The following is a 21,614-nucleotide window of genomic DNA, read 5'->3' on the forward strand; positions in this document are numbered from 1 at the left end:
TCTGCGGCTCTCACACATCCCACTTAGACCGGTCCGTGTTAGGATAGACTAACAATACTTATAATGCAACTCTGACAAGCGAGAAAGGTATACAGCTTTGTAGATTGGCACGGTTACTCTTAATTAAGAACCTAAAACGGTGTGTGATGTCACAGAAGGGATTCTTTTCAGGAGGAGGAGAACCGTGAATATGTGTCGAATCTCCAAGTAAATAGGGAGGTACCAAATATGAATACTAAAATGTCTAGTGTGTCGATTGATAGCGATAGAGAAACTAATCAATTGCAAAGGCAGTTGTGTCTATGGAATAATATTCATAACTTAATTTCCCAGGCTATCACTGTAGCAAGGGCCATTCTCCACTTGTGATCTGTGTGTGGATACCTGTCATCACAGACAAGCTCAATATTGTAATACTCATGACAGAAAATAGTCAGATAATGTACCCAACAAGCTTCCCTTCCATATAGTATAGAAGCCTAAGGGAGATTTACTATTTTATGAAAAACAAAACCCAATAAGGTATTGCTCTTAATTACGGTTTGTAGCAGATCAACAAGACATGTGGCACAAAAGTAGAGTTTTAATAAAGTGTATTGTTGTCAGGTAGAGTTTGAGAAAAAACGCCTCTGGAGGATAGGGGATATTCTACAACTAAAGATAGTGTTTCCTATGCCGAATCTATCTCAGCACAAGGTATCAGCATGTATTCAACAAAGTGTCAGAGAACTCTCTCTAATATGGATAGGCCCTCATTACAACACCGGCGCTAAACCATGGCGCTATTAGCACCATGGTTGGTGCCGGTGTTGTAACGGGTCCGCCATGGTTCAATGGGGAATTACCACCCCATTCCAAGGTTGGCACGGTGGTAATTCCCCATTGATCCATGGCCCTTCCCCATTCCCATTTTCGCACCATAGGGCTCATTGGGAATGGGGAAGGCGCTAAGTACGGTACCGCAAATTGCGGTACCGTACTTAGCACCAAGGTCCTTTTGCGGGTCCCTACTTTAACGGCTGGTGTAGACCAGCCGTTAAGGTCAGGTCCCGCAAAGGGACCTCGTAATCAGGCGCTAATGGGTTAACGGCGCCGCAGCCTTTTACGGCACCGTTAACCCATTAGCGCCAGGGTCGTAATGAGGCCCATAGTCTCTCTCTGGGTCATTACACAGGATATCGTTTCCAGGATATAGCAACCAGTATGCCTGTTTGTCATAATCACAGCCTCGTGGTTAGAGAGCCCAGATCACTCCTTTGCCACAATCACAGTCATAGGGATAGAATGGCCAGCTCACCATTTGAAATCCATCTAGGGTATAGTGCCTGGCTCATTTATTCCTGCTCCAAGTGATATGGAGCCCAGCTCACCATTCTAGGTTTTAGTACCCAGCTGACTGCTCAGCAATCCCAAGGATGTCAGATGCCCCTGGTTTTCCAGCCTTAGCAACCTCTCAGTTCTCTAGGTTCAGAAACGTTATCAGGCATTCAGGACCATAACTCCTTCAGCTATGCTAGCTGCCATATCTGAAACCAGTCCATGTTCCAACGCTGCTGTCCTGGACTCTGTTTACTGTGCTTGCCAATCTGGTGGCTTTCATGCTCCAGGCTGGCTGCTTATCTTTCTTCCCTATCTTCTTCTGGCGTTTTACAGCATTTACCCTAATGAGCCAGTCTATCATGGCCCGGTTGAGTTTCTGTTGGGTGTAACGTCTGGGTAGGCTCTGTTTGACCCCAGCTGTTGTGGTTACACAGTGCTCTGAGGTTTCATAAGCACCAGTGGCTATCTTGGGTCCAAGTTGAAGTCCCGCCTTTCCGAGTCAGTTCCACTCTTGTTGACATAACTGGGAATTTGCATTCTCACAATTACAACTACCCCTCAGCCCCTTGAATTGCCTTAGTTCCTGCACTCCTCGACTAACAGCTATGTCCTAAAATGTATCACAACAATCCTTGTTTTTGAACAGTTTCATAATAATAGTACAAGAGCTCCCCCTCCTTTCCCCTGCGCGTTACCAGATCCTAGTACAGATCTCTTTATATTGATAAATGAAAGACTTGAAGCACTTGTATATAGGCGCGTTATAAACGCCATATCATATCATATCATTGAACTGGCCTGAGCTGGAATGAGTCCCATGTCACCACACAGTGAGATTTTGTTAGAGTGCTCACATTGCACCTTTCCGCTTGAGTCGTAACTGTTATAAAACTAAGTGCTTCTCATTTTGCAGACAGAAGGACCAAAGCACAGGTTTTACCACACCCTTGCCCAAAGCACCTACCATTTTGCATTGTTCACTTACCTGTTCATTAAAATCTGGTTTCACACAGTGAATTCTAGGTGTCACAAACAAAGGGTTTATCATGGAACAAGTAGAAATGGTCTTTGAAGCAAATGCATACCTTAATTAACAAAGTGGCTATTACAAGCATAACATCACCGTTTACCAGTTCGCCCTCCTTTGAACTCGAGACAAAATAACTCACTGGCCAATCAGACCATCGGATGGACATTCAAAAGGAGGCCAGACTAAACACTGTCCACTAGGTAGACAATCCTAAAGTGGCCACAAGGTGACATGCAGCACATTGTGTGCCAACATCATTAATAGCTATTCATCCAGAGTCCCCATAGCCACTTGTCAGCCCACAGTGCCATTCATCAATTGCACAAAACCAACCAGCCAGCATAACCACCAATCAACCGCAGCGGAACAACCTGTACAACTAAACATTCACCAGGACAACCACTGACCAACAAATACAACTGCTGTTTTTCTCTACATTACTGAAAATAAATCTGGACTACGTCACAACCTCACAACGACCCAAGCTCTCACACATCACCTGTATAACCCAAATGTGTCAAGTAATCCCAACAACCTCCAGCAGAGAATAATTGTAAACTTGCCCAAATTCTGTATCCCACAGAACACCAGATCCCTAAAACATGTAACCACACTTTCACAGGCCATTGCTTCCACAAACTTCTACTAACACTGAGAACTCGGTGTCACAGAAGGCCTCAACACTAAAACATCCCTGTGCAAAAAAAACATACACTTTCAGACCGTGAGGTATCGTGATGTAGCAGAGCTGTTCTACCTTTGGAGAAATGGTCCCTGAGGGCAACCAACACCTGGCAAAGCATTGTCGTTCTTCTGTGATAGTCATCAGCACCAATAAGCCATGAGGTTGCTGAACGTTGAGCTCTGAAAGTACTACTTAACATAAATTAACTCATATTGAAATTAAAATAACCTACGGCCACCTCAGACTAGGGGTACGCATGTGCTCCTGCACATAGTTATTGAACCAAATAGGAGGTTCAGGGTCAAGCAAGCGGTGGCACAGGGAACTTGGCAAGCCTTGTGAAGGAGTCCAAAAATCCAGTGGCCTGTTTTCTTCATAATACTAAATTGGCTATCACATGCATATTCCATTATTAAACATGTACTCCCACTCAACTAGGGTTTACAATAGCCACTGATTTTTCTGGGACTCGGCCTGTTCTATGTGCAAATATGTATGTATGTGTCAGATTTATATAGCGCAAACCTAGCTAGGAAGCAAGTGAGTGTTGTACACGTGGAGGGGGTGTACAATAGTGCATTGCAAGGAGGCGGGAGTGCAGCTTATTGGATAGACAGATGGAGAAGATTTTGTCTTTGGCTGCTAAGGGAATCATCTGTGCTTCTGCATAATAGTGAATCTGTCTCTCTGAAGTTTCCAATACATTTCTCCAAGGTCCATTAAAGACCAGTGCTAAATGCACCTGTATCCACAGGATAAATGTACGAAGAATATACTTTTTAAAGTTACAGGAACCTAATAAGCGTTACATTTCACAGTATGCAATCCACAAAAGGAAATAAATATAAGGATACTTAAATGAGAAAAAGTATACAGAGGAGGATTATTGATATCCCCTCTCCGGCTACTATGTCTTCCTTTGCCCCCACCAACCCTGATATAATTCTTGCCTTACTCCTAATGGCTAACCATTTTGCGCTTTGAAACACTTGTGTATAGTGGCGTTGCCCCCACGGACCCATTGTCCCAGCACATTGTGAAGCACATAGCTCCCAGTGTTGCACCACATGTAATTTTCCTCTTCAGCTCCTCTCTTGAGAATGCTACTTTTCCCTCATCCTATAAGTCACCTCCTGTCCTCCTTCTCCTTAAGAACCTGGTCTCGATCTTAACTGTCCTGACACCTTTTGTCCTGTCTCTCTTCTACTACACTTTTCAAAGTTCTAAGAGTGAGCACTATTTGTTCGACTGAGTTCCTTGATGCCCACAACCTCCGGTACCCACTTCAAATTGGCTTCCGACCTCTGCATTCTACCGAGACGGCTCTCCTCAATGTCAGCAACTTCATCTCTTCCGTACGTCATGTGAACCATTAATCTATTCTTATTCTTCTCGAAGCCCCTGCTTCCTTCGAAACTGGCGACCATTCTGACCTTCTCTCTACATTATCTCTCCTTGGCAATAGAGATAAGGCCCTTGCCTGGTCTACTTAATACATTGCACCTAGGCACTGTCTTGTGTCCTGGAAAACCCTTACCTCACCACTCAACCCCCTTACTGTTGGAGTTCCCCACGAATTTCTGCCCTTGGTCCACTTCTCTTCACTATCTATACTTCAGCTCTTGGTACCTGACCTTACGGCTTTTCCTATCAACTCTTCACTGAGGACACTCACATCTTCTTCTACTTTCATTCCTTATTCACAAAAATGTCAAACTGTCTCTGCCCAATCAAATATTGGATGGCATCTCACTCACCTATTGTCAAGCCTAGAAGAGTGGCAGTCACAACTCCTCCTTAACCACAGAAGCCGAATGGAGTACGGCTGTCCCACCTTGTTTGGCACGGGTTCCTGATTGTTGCATACCTGGTCACCAGGAGACAACCAATGGGGGGAAGAGGGCTAGGGAGAAGTTGTGGATAGTGTGAGGTATCGTGAATTAGACTTGGACACAGAGGTATACTGGTGATTACTATGAGCTTTTATTAAAAGAAGTGGGTTGGAGAAAAGCCCATCTTTCCAGAACTCCAGGAGGGGCTTCCCTGCCTGAACAAAACTAACTACGGTCTCTATCAAGATGTCCAAAGTAAAAGTCTTCCGTCCTAGGTCCAAAACCCTACGCTGAAGTTTGAACGTTTAAGACCATGGCTCGATGGCATCCAGAATTCAATCATTTGCTATCTTTCTTGCCCCACAATATCCAGATGCGATGAGCTAAGCGCTGTCTTATAACTCAGAAGGTATTGTTGACAATTGTTCTAGATTCCTAACATGCAACAATGCACCATTGTCAATCCATCCACTCCAGCTGGAGAAAGCCTTATACCGGAGGCCATCTTGACCAATGATTGCTTCAGGGATCCACTTGCATTCTGGAGCGAAGCATAACAGAGGCCTCACCATACTCCTATGGATGGCCTGGTCTGGTCTGTGCTCAACAAAAGCACCAACATAAATAAAGAAATTAATATAATAATGTAGCCGGACCACAGATACAAGAACACAGTTAAATCTGACTGAAATGTCTGTCTGAATATGCAAGTGTATGGAATAGACAAACTGAGCATCAAGTTTGAGGTTAATCCAATACAGAAGACCAATGGGCTCTATTGGAGGTGTATGCAGTTTCAGAACCCTTTTTATTTTTTATTTTGGCACAACGCCTACAAACAAAGATGCTCCAAATGCTTTTTCCAAGCAGTTAATCAAATACATATCTAATCAATTTTAACAAAGAGATCTAAATTTCATTTCACCCAGGGATGCATGCATATTATCCTCTAAAACATGTACTCTCTGTCGGGGGAACTGTGCAAACTACCGTTTCTCTACGGTCACGAGGTGTGGCCTGAAATGGAGAGATGTTAACCTGAGCGGTTGGATATATAACAATTAGGGTCAATGGGCCTGATTCATGGAACTTTTAGCATGGCGCATATTGAATTTGCACTGGTGCACAGAGCGGTGCAAAGTGTATTTTGCAGTGCATAGTGACTTTGCACCACTTTTGCAACAGTGCAACAGGACACCTTAACTTTTCTGAACGGGAGAGTTGTCCCGCTGCCAGGACAATGCCCCAAGCAGCTCCGGGCAGCAGAGGGGCTCTCACTTTGCTCTGTGTAAGCAAAGCATTAGAATGTGAGCCATGAGGCACTGATGGGAGGGAAGGGGGACTATTAGCAGGGACTTTCGATTTTTTAAAAATGTGAATGGGAGGGAATGATAAGTGTGCATAATGTTGCATGCTTTATGAAATAATGACTATGGCTTTTAAACCCAAAGGGGATTTGTTAAGCTCACTTTGAATGCAGGATACGTGGACTAAAACTAAAGTCATACTCTTATTGCTCAACTTATTTCTATGACTAAGTGTGTATTGTATAGTTAGCTTACTATGAAAGGCTACTTTATTATGTAATGTGGTTTGCTTCCAAGTCATTGCTATAAATAAAGTATTATTAAAGCAAATGATATGCAAAGCAAAACCTTAATAAATGCGTATATCAGCTAAACCGGGGAAGATGTGCTCAGTTGCTTAAATTGTCCGCATCCCGTTTTCACCATTTCACCAAATTGTGTGATCCTGGGCAAATAATTTAATCAAACTTTGACTCATCTGTAGCTCCCTAAGTGATTCTGATTCACTTCATAGCTTATGATAATATATTATGCTATTATTAAAAAAAAACAGTGACTTTAGAGTTGCTCCATATATAATAATAGTGCAATTTAGGTATTTTGCACAACAAAGATATTTGACACGTGGTTTACTTATGGCAAATTATTCTAAAGTCACTTCTATGGTGCCTCCAAGTATCAAAGACGGATAATGTTCCTTGCAATGTCCTTTTCTGTGAAGTCACTTTTGTTGGTGCAATACATATGCAAATTAGGAGGTTTGCATGTATTTTGCCCCAGAGCGCCTGGGCAGAGCCCTCTATAGATGGGTCTCATGCATCTGTAATGATCCTGCATTTTTTTTTGTTATGTCTTAAAATGCCGTCTGCCACCAATGTTACCAAAAAAGTAGATTGGGGCGGGGTGGCCGGTTTGAGGGTGCGAATGAGACCGTATGGAATTGTGCCCACTGCTTTTGGGGGAAAAGTAACAGGACTTTTTTTTGCAACCCCCCCCACTCTTGCAATGCTTGATAATCCCCTGCTGAGGACAGCCCCCAGGTTCGAAGAGGGTCAAAGACCGTGTCACAGAGCAGAAAGCACACTGTCCACACAGAGCAGAATCCATTTGGAAAACACAATGATCACCGAGTCCCCAGCTTTGCGGCTCGGTAAAGTAACCTTCTCTGTGCAAGCACACTGTGCACACAGAGCAGTACATTATCGAGCCCGCAAAGCTGTGGGCTCGGTGATCGTTGCCTTTTACAAAAAGATTCTGGTATTCTGTAGTCTTGAGAAGATGGCTTGAAAAGTACAGAAATCATAGTAAGATACGCACGTGTGTACTTTCAAGCCATGAAAAAAATTGCTCCATTTTTAAACTATTTTGAACATCCTTTGATCGGAGTTTAACTGCCAGCTCTGCCCCCTCTGAACTCTGCCCCCTCTGAACTCTGCCTCCTCAGAACTCTGCCCTCCTCCAAACTCCACCCCCACCCCGGCCCTTGTGGGATCCCCCTTCACATTTTTTCCATTTCCACCACAGTGGCAGATTTGAAAAAATTATCAAATACTTCTGTCAATCATGTGCATGGCCTTTAATCCCACAGAAATGCATTCACTATAAACATTTTCAAGACAAAAGATTCGAAATATGGGTATTCGTTATAAATAACCTTGATATAAAGACATGTAAACGGAGGGAACATGGGAATGAAATACAAACATAACAATGAGGGATAGAGGCGGGCATACTAGGCCTTGTGAGCATTCAGAACGTGCAAGTGCAGTGAGAGACAAGGGATGAGGGTGGGGGTTAAGTGCTTGGAGTACCACGGAGGGAAGTGCTAGGGAGTAAGCAGGAGTAAGCAGCTGTTAAGTGACTTGGTGAGAGTGGTCAACTGCCGATAAATAAGTGTAGATCTGTGTTAGCACAGACACAGTCAAGTGGGTGCATAGGCAAGTGCTGGGACCAGGCGGAGGCTGAGGCGATTGGGTGTGGGAGGCTAGGGCCCAGATGGACACATAGGGGCCCTTACCACCAATCGCTGCAACTGTGTGGTTTAGCAGAGCAGGGAGGGAAGGAGGAGGTGAAATGGAAGGTCTTGAAAAGCTTCCTGAATTTTAGGATATTATGTTCAAGATGAAGAGGAGGGGGGAGGCTGTTCCATAGGAGGGAGCAAGCCGAGGAAAGAGATCGACCACCAGCTTGTTGTTTAGGGACACACTGAGAGTTGGTGTCAGAGGAGCGTAAAGATCTGGAGGGAGAGTGTTTAGTGAGAGCCTGTTGTAGATAGCATGGTCCCCGGCACCAGACAGCCTTATGAATGATGCATAGGGATTTGAATTTGATCCTTGCAGCAACCGGGAGCCAGGGGAGAGATTTTAGGGCTGGAGAGATGCGGTCCCTAGGCTTGAGGCCAAGGATAAATCTTGCAGCCCTAATCTGGATTAGCTGGAGGGGTTGTACAAAAGAAGAGGGTAGATTACGGAAGAGGTTATTGCAGTAGTCTAGCCTAGAGAGCACCAGAGCTCTAGAGACATTGAGCTTCTGGGGAAAGTGAGAAAAGGAAGGATTCCTTTGAGGAGGTGGAGTGCAAAGTGGGCCTTCTTGACAAGGTCCTGAATGTGAGGGAGGAAGGAAAGAGAGGAGTCGAAGATGGCTCCAAGGTTTCCTGCTTCAGATAAAGGAGAAGGGGGAGAGGCCCTGGAGGGTGGCCAGAGTGAGGGGAAGAAAGAGGGAGCAAGAGTCCCAATGGGAAGGATCTCAGTCTTGCTAGCAGTGAGGCAGAGATCATTGGAGGCACACCAGGACTAGATGGCAGATAGGCATTCAGGAATGATGGAGGAAGTAAGGAGAGGATCAGAGGGAAGTTTAAAGAGGGGTTGTGTGTCATCTGCATAACACTTGAAGTTAGGGGAGAAGGAGGAAATTCGGTGTGCGACTGGGGCAAGATAGATGTTAAATAACCAGAGAGGAAGGTTGAAGCCCTGGGGACGCCGCCGGTTGAGATAGTGGTGGGGGAGGACAAGGAGTCGAGAATAACCTAGGAAGGACTGCTATTTGGGAAGGAGGTCTATCAGTCCAGTGCCCGCTCTGAGATACCTAGAGTATTGTGGAGCCGTTTTATGAGAATGGAGTTGTTGACCGTGCAAAATGCAGAGGAGAGATCAAGTAGAATAAGAACAGCTGGAGAGTTAGAATCAAGAGATGCAAGCAGTTCTTCACGGGTGTTCAGAAGAGCAGTTTCTGTGCTTCTGGATGCTCGGAATCTAGCTTGATGGTGATGCAGGCAACCAACAGGTTCAGTTTGTTGGGTCAGTTGAGGGAAGTCCAGCTTCTCCAAGAGTTTCCAAGGAAGGGGGTGATAGAGATGGGGTGGAAGTTAGCTGGACAAGATGGGTCTGCAGAAAGTTTTTTCGCGAGGTGGTGCACAAGGGAGTGCTTGAGGGAAAGGGGAAAGATCAGTAGAAAAAGACTGGTTGCAGAAATCAGCAAGTGTAGGGGCCAGAATGCCAATAATCCATGTTGGTTCTGGAGGAACAGGAGGATACCTGTTTGGAGGAGACCTTCATGGAACGGACAGCTCTGGTTACCTCACAGGTGAGGTAGGAGAGAAGGGGTGAGGGGAGGCCATAAGAGGCAGGGGTGTCGGGGAAGGAGAGGGGGAAAGGGAAGCGAGGGTGCTCAGGATGTCCCGAGTTTTTGCAGTGAAGTGTGTGGTCAGTGCATTGCAAAGAGTGTGGTGGAGACTGCGGGAGGGCTGGCTAGTTCCTTGTAGATTTTAAAGAGTCAGCCGCGTTGTTAGATGCGCCTGAGAGGCGAGCCTAGATGTGGACCCTTTTTTTGAGTGAATGGAGAGTCGGTATTGCCTTTGGAGCAAGTGACAGGCCAGTTTGTCAGCGGGTGAGCCTGAGGTCTGCCACTTCCGTTCCGCAGCTCTGCACTTGCGTTTCTGGGCTGCAAGTTCAGAGTCGTACCAGGTGTTACGCTTGGAGGCATGTATCAGGTGGATTCTCATGACTGGGGCCTGAGTGTCAAGGGTATTAGTGATGGCAAGATGGCGGTTGCTTAGAGCAGAGTCAGAAGTAGCGTCTGCAGTGGGAGGAGAGGAGGGATGAAGGTAGATGCGAAGGTAGCAGCTGACACTTGTTTCATCAGATGGATGTTCGTGAACGAGGTTGGCAGTGCTGGGGGAGGTGTGGTCAGACGGTAGTGTGGACCCAGGTGAGAGGACAGAGTGCACTGACCAGGAGAGTGGGGTGGTGAGTGGGGGGGAGAGCAAGAGATCAGTGTGGATGAAGGCATTGAGAGTGTATCCAGCTGAGTGGGTAACACCAAAGGGGAGAATGGAGAGGGAGAGCGATGTGAAGAGATCATGGAAGAGAGTGGGTGCCATGATTGAGGAGTCGGGGCGGATGTTGAAGTCACCCAGGAGAAGGGTTGAGAGGAGAGAGGAGGAGAAATCAGCCCATTCAGAGAGGAACAGGGTGATAGAGCCGGGTGGCCTGTAGATAGTGGCAACGGTCAGGGAGAAAGTGGGAGATATGACCAGCTTGCAGACCAGGCTCTCAAAGGAAGGAAGTGTTGCTGCCTAGTCGATCAAAGGCTGACTGTGATACACAAGCAGGTAGGTTGCAGTCAAGAAAAGCTGCCTGCAATTATCTTCTTTTGCAATAGAACAAGCAATTAGGCTTCATACGCAGATTCTTGGAGAAAAGGATCCTAATGACGACACAGGAGTCATCAACACATTCCTACCTCATGTGGTATGTATCATAGCGGCGCCCTAGAATGCATTCAAGGGGCCTTTGTGCATATCAACAAATATCAGGCATCTTTAATCCGCTTACAATTGTTAGCCGCGTTTAGGAAACTAATCAGTGTCACGATAAGCTGAAGCATTATTAGTAACATTTTCACACTTTCTCACACATTGGGCCTCATTACGAGGTAGGTGGTAAGGGATTACCGGCACCAGTAAGGACACCGGTGCCGGTAATCCGTTACCATCCTATTCCAAGGTCCCTTAGCGGGTCCCTTCCTTAACGCCTGGCTTTACCAGGCGTTATGGAAGGGACCCGTTAAGGGACTTCAGAGCTAATAACGGTACCGCAAATTGCGGTTCCGTTATTAGTTCCATTCCCATTCCCATTGAGCCCTATGGGGGCTGGAATGGGAATGGGGAATGGTTCCCGGAATGGGGATTTACCGGGTCCTCCAAGGTTGGAATGACACAGTAAGTCCCTATTTCGGGAACCCGTACCCGGAATGCGGTAAGGGAGTAGCCATGGTGCTAATAGCACCATGGCTACCTCCTACCTCGTAATGAGGCCCATTGTATATGATATCATGCAAAACAATGGCCCTCATTACAACACCGGCGCTAAACCATTCCAAGGTTGGCGGGCGGTATTTCCCCATTTCCCCATGGCCCTTCCTCATTCCCATTTTTGCCCCATAGGGCTCAATGGGAATGGTGAAGGCGGCAATTACGGTACCACAAATTGCGGTACCGTTATTGCCTGCGAGGTCCCTTTGCGGGTCCCTACTTTAACGGCTGGTCCAGACCAGCCGTTCAGGTCAGGTCCCGCAAAGGGACCTCGTAGTAAGGCGCTAAGTGGTTAACGGCGCTGCAGCCTTTTACGGCGCCGTTAACCACTTAGCGCCTGGGTCGTAATGAGGCCCAATGTAAGCAAGTCTTATGGGTGGGTTTAAGAAACATTTTACTGAATATGCATCAAATTTGCACTGCCACAAATGCAAAAGGAATGCTGTTTGCATGAGAGCATTTGCATTTCATGCTGCATTTAACGCAGCAAGTATGAACAAGCATTGGCAATGCCAGTAGTTTGAGCTGTTGTGTTGGGCATGTGAAAGGCACTTGCGCAGGTACAGCTGTTGATTAACTGGCCATTGATGCTAGCAGGTGCAAAATGGTGCGAGTAACTGGGCATCTAATAGCAGTGCCTAGCAAAAGGCCGAATACAGAAATTCTGTGAAGGACACTCATACTGGTTAGAGATCGAGTGGCTAAATGTTACGCCATTTTTATTACAGTAGTAGCAGGTTTACAAATCGAATTAATTCATTAACCCTCAGAAGGCTGCTTTGAAAAAACACTGGCAGGCACCCCAAGTGCAAAGTTGCATGGTAAAGCTTGATTAAAGTGATTAGCATGGCCGTAGTCAGTCAGTGAGTAGACCAATAACCAAACAACAACTATAGGCTGTGTGTCCCTCCTCATGTGCCATTGCTCACTATCTGTACTCTAATGCAATCGTTTCGGTTTATAGGTGTCGCTAACAGTCCAAACTAAAAAGCACTATGAGGTTATTTTGCTCAAAACGCAAGGGTGTATGACTTTAGGAGGACAACAGAAACTCCGTCCGGCACTAGCGGACACATATATCATCGAAAAAGAGGCCCAACCTCGAGTAGCGTAGGTACTGAGTGTTCACATGCAAGGTCTCCATTAAGACCATGCATTCTTGACGTCATTTCAAATTAAATACAAAATAAATCTCAGGATGCAATAAAGAGAACAATTCTTTAATGAAAACAAGGTTTTGTAAATTGTCAGGCACAAAGGTGAACAGAAACATATGGACAAGGCATTTCGGATCAAGAAGCCATCGTCAGCGCCAATCTGTCCTTCACAACAGCAATTGTCTGTGCAAGTCTAAATAACGGCGCGCCGCCCTGCTGATCACGCGCCCAAAGCAAACATCGAGATAAGCTGAGTTGCATAGATGGGCAGCAATTCACTCTCAATACAGACCTATAAATGCAGATGTTACCTGCGGCTGCCAGAGGCAGTGCTGGGGTGCGCACCTAGAAACACTTGTGTATAGGCGCATTATGAATGCCATATCATATCATATCATAGTGTACTTGGGGTGGAGAGGAATTGTGACTTCTATTTTATGACTCATAGCAGGTTCAAGTTAGTCTACCGACCAATAGGGCAATGACGGAAGGCTGAGTCAAACGTGCTAGTGAGGGCTAGTTTTGATGGGTTACTGACCTCTGCAGCTGCTAGTTTTCACCAGTTTTACTGAGCAAACGTGTCAATAAAATGCACACATGTAACACATTTTAGCAAATCTCGCCTGCCCTTCAATAGTACTTATACCCAGCGCTGGCCAATGAGCCGGCTCTCACCGAGTCATAGATCCGGCATCTGATGTCTAGCCAGATCTCAGGACTCGGTCTGCAAGATACTCAGGACCGCACACTCCCACCCCCCCAGGGCATGAGGCGTCTTTGACCCTCAGTGATTCTGGGGGCTCTGTGATCTAATCTGCTAAACAGTGTACAGAGAAGATAAGATCACTGGACCCCCGGCTTTGCTGACGGTCAAAGCCGCCATAGGCTCTGTGATCTAATCTACTGTGTGCAAGCGCACACAGAGCAAATTACATTACTGAGCCCCCAGTTTTGCGTGTAGCCCCAAGCTTTGCCTAGAGACAAGGTTAACACACACATAGATGGGGCCTCGATGATCAGTGCCTTTTCCTTGAAATGGATTCTGGTATTTGTAGTCTCACAAGATGGGGGGATGTCACAATTGTACACGTTTTGCCTAAGATATTTCTATGTTCATAAAAGATGGCTTGAAAAGTACACAGACCATAGTAAGGTACGTAATGTTATGTTATTTTACCATAATTTGTAACGTGCACGGTCGCCCAGGGGCATCATGGAGCAAAGAACACAGAAGGCAGGGAGCTTAAGGACCTAAAACAGTAACGTTTTCAGAAGATGATGGAATTGAAGCTGGTTCTTCGCCTGCCTAAGAGCAACAGGCAGATTATTCCAAATTATGTCCGCCGCTACTGAAAACGCACAGCCACCCATTCTGATCTGAGGAAACTTTGGAATGGCCACTGGAAGTGCGGTTGCAGAGCGGAGGGCTCGAGTGGGCACGTACGGCTGGAATTTGTCTTGAAGATATTCCGCGCCTAGATGATGGAAAGCCCTGTCCACCATACACATGGACTTAAACTCAATCCTTTTAGCCACTGGTAAGCAGTGTAGGGAGCGAAGTAACGGGCTGATATGTGACCCATAACTGGTAGAAGTAGCTACCCTAGCAGCTAGATTTGAAGGCACTACAGCCGGTGGATAAGGCCAAGAGTCTGGGCCAAATACAGTGCATTGCTTTAGTCAATACGACTCACTACGATTGCGGCTATGACCCGAGGGCGAAGATGAATAGGTAGGTAAGGAAGTACTTCACGAAATACCCAGAGTAGAAAGTGCCCTGATTTACATAACGCATTTACCTGCGTGGACATGGAGATTGAGGCTGAAAGGTACACCCCCAGGTTCTTGACCACAGCCACTGGAGAAGGATAGATACCGAAAGTAGTGGGCCAGGAAGAGGAAGACAAACAAACCGAGTCAGAAGAGGAGCCCACCAGAAGTATCTCAGTCTTGTCCCCATTTAATTTCAGCCAATTATTGTTCATCCAGCCCCTCACGGCCAGTAGGCACTCACATAGCCGAGAGGACACCCCAGTCTGGGAAAGATCTAAATGGACCAGAGTCTGGGTGTCATCGGCATATCCGTAGCACCGAAAACTGTGGGAGCAAATAAGACAAATTAATGACTGAAAATAGATGTTGAATAGTATATGGGACAAAGCCGAGCCATGGGAAACACCACAGAAAAGAGACGAAAAAGAGGAGCAGAATGGAGGTAAAGAGAGAAATTGGCCCCTCTCAGACAGGAAGGATAAAACCATGCCAGTACTGGACTGCCGAGGCCTGCTGCCCCTATGCATGACACCAGGGTGGGGTGGTCGACATTGTCGAAGGCAGGGCTCAAGTCGAGGGGACACGTGAGTGGACAGAGTACATCCACTTTTTTCAGAGAGTGGACTCAGTACCGCCCCCCCAGCAAAAATGAGAAATATTAAGTGTCGTCTTTGAATTTATGAAATAACACCGACCTCAGGGCTCGAACCACAGTATTTAGGTTTGCAGGACAAACACTGCACCACTGCAATATATAACCTGGCAAAAAATAACAAACAACTAAAGGTGATATGTCTCATTTCAGTACTGCATGTTCCAGGGGAAACATTGGTATTGGTTCTTGGAGTTTAACACATGTACCCCTTTAAACGTTTTCAAAAACAATGTTAGAAGAAAATATCCTCTATTGGTTTTGTGTGTGTGTGTTGATTTTATGAAAGGCAAATGCCATTTATCCCGTGCAATTTGGGTGGTTATGCAAATCCAATTCAATGAATTGTGCATATTTCACCTTAATTTGCTAATTTCTGGCAATGCCACATCCCAATGCATTTGTTCCCCCACTTCTTTTTTTAGGACTTGACCCCTGGTCGAAGGCCGCTGATAGATCAAGTAATATCAGGACCCCCACTCCACCCAAGTCAACCAGCTTGGTAAAATCCTCAACCACAGACACCAGTACACTCTAAGTTCCACGCCCTGTACGGAAACCTGACTGAAAGGAGTCAAAAAGATAAGAAGATTCCAGGAAAGAGCACAGTAATGAAGAGATCAGAGAATCCAGTAGCTTCAGAAAGAAGGGGAGGAGTGAAATGGGACGATAGTTGGCCAAGACAGAAGCGTCCAGTGACAGCTTTTTTAGAAGGGGCGTAACCATTGCCTGTTTAAGATTGTGAGGGATGAAGTCAGATTGACAAGAACAATTACGCACACAAATATATAAATTGTTGGGTGTCCTGACCCACGTTTGAGCTATCATGCTGCAACATTTGGTGCTGTGGGCTTAGAAAATCCAAGATGGCCAAAAAGCCCACATGTACGCCAGAATAGGAAAACTTCCCAGAAAATGCACAGGGAAATGCATGAAGAATAGGCTGCCACCCATTTTTGCCTATGTTGTGAGCACAGGAGGGCACTGCCTAAACCCACCATTGGCCTACCCACACAGTAGCCTGAAACCATTGGGAATGGTAATGCTGATTGCCAAAAGCAACCTAGAACTGTGGGGAATTCATTTTCTTAAATCCCAAAAATGGTTGCATTACCAGTACTCACCACTATCAGAAAGCCGGCGTTTTAAAACCACCAGACTTGTGTGTAAAACTGAACAAATGAAACAAAACCAGACCAAGGAAAGACTTGCTGAGAGGTGGATACAATGTAAAACTATACTCTGAAATGACTTGAAGGAAATAATTATTTAATGTGTATGTAAAAATCGTAATAGACTTAAACTGGGAGACAAAAAGTGACATTTAGCTGAAACCTGGCTTAATGAAACTGAATTCTGCCTGACATCTACCCCCACAGGAGTTAAAACCTGCTCAGCCACTCTTCCCCTTGCCAAAAGGAGTTGTCACCTCTCTGATTAGATTAGGGGTGGAGCAGCTACAGGGAGTTGAACAAAGGCATGTCCTGGGCCCAGGCAGATGGTTTATTGGGGGGATCGTAAAATAGCTTCCTCTTGGCAGAAGCTGGGAGGGGCAGGGTCTCTGAGCTTGGCAGAAACTGGATAAACTGGTTTCTACACCATGTGACCTGAAAAGACACACACCTGTTGGCCAGAATGTGATTCTAAGAAAGATGTATAACTCACAGTGCGGACTTGTCAAAATTATTTAAATGATACAATAATTCATGTGATTTTTCAGTGCACATTTTAAGACGCGTTGGGAATTTGTGTGATGTTCTGGGGCAAAACCCTGCTATTTATTGACACCACATACTCTGTGTTTAAGCTAGCGACCTGGAAAGTTACTGAGATATGTGTGGGAGGGGGGTGTATATGTGTATAAATCTGGAGAAAAATCCGATGTTGCAAAACCCACTAAAAAGCACAAAATGTTGCCATTTCTGAATGCAAGCCCCCAGGAAGAGCAGAGTTTGAACAGAGTATACCTCATGTGATATGTGATGGGTGCATGCAATTTTAAACAACTGTTTATCTGTGCAATATGTATTTGAATCAAATATAGATTTGTGGGCAAACTGACCAGGGGAGGATCCTCTGACCCATAAAACCTACAGCATCACTCTGACTCACATTTCCTTCCCCCAATCATGGGAGAGGGGAGAATTGGGCCAATGACAAGTAGAGAGGGGCAGGCTTTGCTAGGCCCAGGCACACACCCATTTTCAAAACACATAAAAAGAGACTGCTGGGACAGGTAGAGACATTCAAATTCAGTTGCTGCAACGCGCTCTGCCGGACCACACAACATCCAGAAGATACCAGATCCAACACTTAGACTTTAAAACTCCAAAGAACTTGATTCAGAACTCAAAGCAAGGGCCTAAACCCACAAACTGAGAACTCTTCTCAGCAGGCCTCAGCATCCAGCAAACCTAACAGAGGTAGCAGCATCCAGGAGCCGTGCAGATCAGCGCTGTGTCCAGAGAAAGCTGTGCAGAAATATCCAGGAGCTGTGCACAGACACTGTACCCAGAGATATAATTCAATCTATTTAATCTAAGTAGAACTGCCTCCTAACTGTCACTTGTCAATTCTGTCAATTCTGTCAATTCTGCAGCCGCATAGCTGTCACCTGTCATTTTTAAAAGCTGTCACCTGTCAATTTGAGTTACTTTAAATTCGAAAAACGACCTTTACAAAATCGTTCATATCTCTGGAACCGTTTGGGCTAGGAACTTGGTTTAACTTTCCTCTGAAAGCTTAGAATCTGAGCTCTCCAACAAGCATAGAAACAACTTCCTACTCCTTATACTTTCTCCGCAATCACGATTTGCGATTTGGCCCGATTTCTTTACTTGTAAAAAGATAGCTGCTTTTGCCTGAACTGCTAAAATTCGTTTGCATCTTAAGAACCCTCCCTGAATCATTGCTAAAGTGAGCCCGAACTCATCCCAAGTAGCTACCACTCACCCAGAACCTCCTGAAGGGAATTAAAAGCATTTTCAGCACATTTCTCACTTCATTGTCACCATATTCAAAGCATTTTGCCGGTGTTTCAAAACTCCTATCTGTTGTATAAGCTGCTGGGGGGGAATTGAACTGAATTCTATTTGATTGCATTCCTAAGAACTGTGTGCTCTCCTCTTCATCTCCTTACATTGCATAAAGGGGGGGGGGTGAATTGTCCAAGAAAGTGATTACATTGTCTTTTGCTGAAATCCTATCAAGTTATTTTCTGTACTGCATTTTCATTCCACATTGCATCTATTTGAAACCATAAAAGTATTGTTGCTATCTTATCCATTCTATACCCACTCATCATCGATTATAAAGAAGTGTGCTAGTGCCAGACTATCCATTATTGATTACTGCTCAGATTAAGTGTGATATTCAATTATTAATTTATTATAAAGTGTGATATATATATTGTTTACATTCTCAAATAAACCTTTTAAACTTGCAAAACAGAACTACTTCTTGGCTCAGTGGGGTCAGGGGGATTCTAAGAGAGGGGTGTTATATAGGGGTAGTCATCCAGAACTCATGAACTGGACATAAAGATATATCAATAAGGGTTTCCATTCAGTATCCCAGACTAGGCATTGACTTAGCTGTAGTGTTGAATTGAATCCTCTTACAAACTCCTTACATTTATGTATTTTTTGGTGCGTATCTTACTATGATTTGTGTACTTTGCAATCAATCTTATATAAATCATAGCATTTTTGAAAGCCGAACAGGGGGGTAAAGGAGGGGAGATGAAGAGAGTGCAAGTGAGTCGCGAGTAGTTGCCCAGCGCGTCATGTAGCAAGAGTTCTCACAATCCTGGAGACAGCACCTCACCAGATGATGGGACCCCAAAGCGATTTTAAAGTGGCAAATTATAACATATTTGTGGGTGCACCACTGCTATGGAAGTGATTTAATGTGGAATTGAGGTAAAGTGTGGAGTTTGGAAAAGAAGCAGCGTGAAATAAATTGCACCATTTTTACCACTATTATCTTGAAAATGTCCTTTGAACAAAGTTCAACTGGCAGCTCTACCCCACTCTGAAACTTTCCTCCTCTGAACTCCGCCCCACCTTCAAACTCCATCCCAAGCCCCGGCCCCTGTGCACTCCCCCTTCAAAAATGTTCCATTTACACCACTGCTCATACCGACTGCCACGAACAAGATGTGCCACAACCAGGATTCTCGCCACACTAGCCCTACCTTCAAATCTCTGTATACCTAACTCGCCCAAAAATTCACACAACCTGCCCTCGCCCAGCCAACCGCATGCACTTCACTGCATCAATAACAAACTAACAACACATAAACATTTCTAACTGCACACGTGGTCTCGCCCTGGTCCAAAACTTACACCAAAGCGCAGCGCACAGTGTATACCGAGCTGAAGCCGCCAACAGCACACCACCTCTCTCACTCTCCTACTCCCTCTTCTCCCAACTGACCCAACCCCACCCCTTCTTGTTTACAGATCCACCAGAGCGCCTGGGAACCAACTCCGTTGGTGACAGTGCACAATATAAATACGTTTTCGATAGTGTTGCTTTCTTATTGATAACTGGGCCTATCTAATGTCCCAGACCTGTACATGTTGGGAGTAAGGGTTAGTGTATGTCGTAATGTGGGAAGGAAGCCAAGAATCCCGTGCAGTGTTACGCATTTGGTGTGTGGCTAGCTGCACATGCATACCAGGCATTCAGTGGTTTATCCTCCGAAGGGAACTGGCTGTGACGCCCATGCGCAGTGTGAACACTGACTGACCCTCCTTGCAGCTGCACACCTGCTGCATTCTAAGCATTCGCACGGCAATTAATAGGGCACGGTTCACTTAAGAAAGCTGACAGATGCAAACACTCTCAAGACAGTGGTCTTCAGACTGGGGTGCTGAGTCTGACTCTATAAGAAGGGATTAAGATGACAGGTTTCAATATAAAATATAAGCAGATTTGCTACTGCTTACACTTTCTATTAAAAGCAGTTACCTTAATCCTTCTTTGAATCATCCTGCCCCCCCTCCTAGACATCCTTTGGACCACCACCTTGTTGGTTGGGGGCCAGTAACAACATTTTTACTCAAGGGGGGATAGGTAAACAAGTTTGAATACCACTGCTCTAAGATTCTGTCACGGTCCTTTCACCTGTCAGTCAAGTTCCATCCAGAGAGCCGACGAGATCCACTTTGTAACTCGTTATGCTGACGGAGAATGGCACACAAAAACGTCCATGCATGATAGTTACGCTCACAGGTAAAACGGAATGAAAGTTCATATTTATTTATATAGGTTTTCTGTAATGGGTTACGCGAGTAAACGTGCTTCAAAGTGCTTGGAACGAAAATGGAGAGCGCAGGGGTGCGGGAGGGGTTGGGGGAGAAGAAGGAGTGGGGGAGGACAGATAAACTAGCATATCTCAGATGCCGGGTAGCAAAGTAGCAAGTGGACAGGTGTTTCGCCCTTCCAAGGGCGGTGTCCAGTGAACATAACATGACCCTGTAACTGAATTGAGTTGACACATGTTTCAGGTGGATACCGTGCACAGGGTCTCCTATTGCATGTCTGACACTGGTAGATGGACCCGCCATGGCAAAACAGGAATTCATAGTCCCAGCTAGAGTTATTCATGTACAAAGCTGACCCTCGGGCGCATTGCCTGCCCAATGAATACTGCCACACTTCGTAAGCATGTTATTGAGAAAACCTAGATCTATCATTTACACCTAGAAAAATAGACGTCATTGTGCACACTACACGCACCACAGCATTCTTATGCTCTATTAAATTCCATGTATTTCAGCGTGTTTCTTAACTACTTTTTTAAATCAATAATTTAGCATGTTTTATGATGCCATACCTACCTTCTTAAAATAGTCTGCCAGGGCATCTGGATTCCAGGAGAGAACTTCTGTTCGACTTGGTACGTTCCGCAAATCCATGTCTTCTTTTGCCACCAAAGAAATAAATTTATATACAAAAAAGGCCGCACTGTAGCCCACTGTTCGCAACGCGCTCCAGGCCTGCAGCAGCCGGAACTCGGGCAAGAACCAGCAGGGCGGGTGCCGTGGCGCGGACTGGTTCGGTGCTTCGTAACGGTGGGGTAATGAGCTGACACCCTGGAAAGGCAGTACCGAGCTACTTCCTCTTACAGACGAATGTTCGCTTCTGAGAAAGCGTGTCACTCAGCTAGTTCCTTTGCCACTTCCTGTTGCAGTCTAAATAAGTAAACAAGGAAGTTTGATAAACGTTCTAATACTCGACACTGAAAGCCATCTGATGGTCCTCTTTTAAGCTGGAAAAGGGGGCACCCACTGCATGTGTGAAGCACAGAATGCAGGTTCAGTGTTGACTGTGCTCAGCGTATTTCGCTGTTTAGAAGTAACTGTATGTATTTACAAGCTAATTCCCAGTGTATGGGTATGCGCTCATACTATCTCACCTACCCTCGTGTAACCTACCTCAAGTGAATGAATGCAAAAAGAATCGCAGGGGATGTCATAGCTCTCAACTCACCCGCTTTTGGCGGGTGTCACCCGCCTTGCAAAGGGCTGACTCACCCGCC

The 21,614-nt window shown here is 45.5% G+C and overlaps 1 protein-coding gene across 2 annotated transcripts in view; it reads right to left on the minus strand.

The window, feature by feature from the left end:
* The window catches only part of LCP2 (lymphocyte cytosolic protein 2), a 1,016,893-nt gene extending 995,716 nt beyond the window's left edge, over positions 1-21,177 (minus strand). Inside the window, exon 1 of one of the 2 annotated variants that reach the window (XM_069654319.1) lies at positions 20,914-21,177. In XM_069654319.1, coding sequence (XP_069510420.1) covers positions 20,914-20,991 — 78 coding nt within the window. In that variant the 5' untranslated portion in view covers positions 20,992-21,177. The remainder of the gene's footprint in view (positions 1-20,913) is intronic. The other variant, XM_069654320.1, reaches the window with a different exon arrangement.
* Between the last annotated feature and the right edge of the window lie 437 nt (positions 21,178-21,614).

Source organism: Ambystoma mexicanum, chromosome 3q (genome assembly GCF_040938575.1).
Source record: "Ambystoma mexicanum isolate Mex_15411 chromosome 3q, UKY_AmexF1_1, whole genome shotgun sequence".
NCBI classification, from domain to species: domain Eukaryota; kingdom Metazoa; phylum Chordata; class Amphibia; order Caudata; family Ambystomatidae; genus Ambystoma; species Ambystoma mexicanum.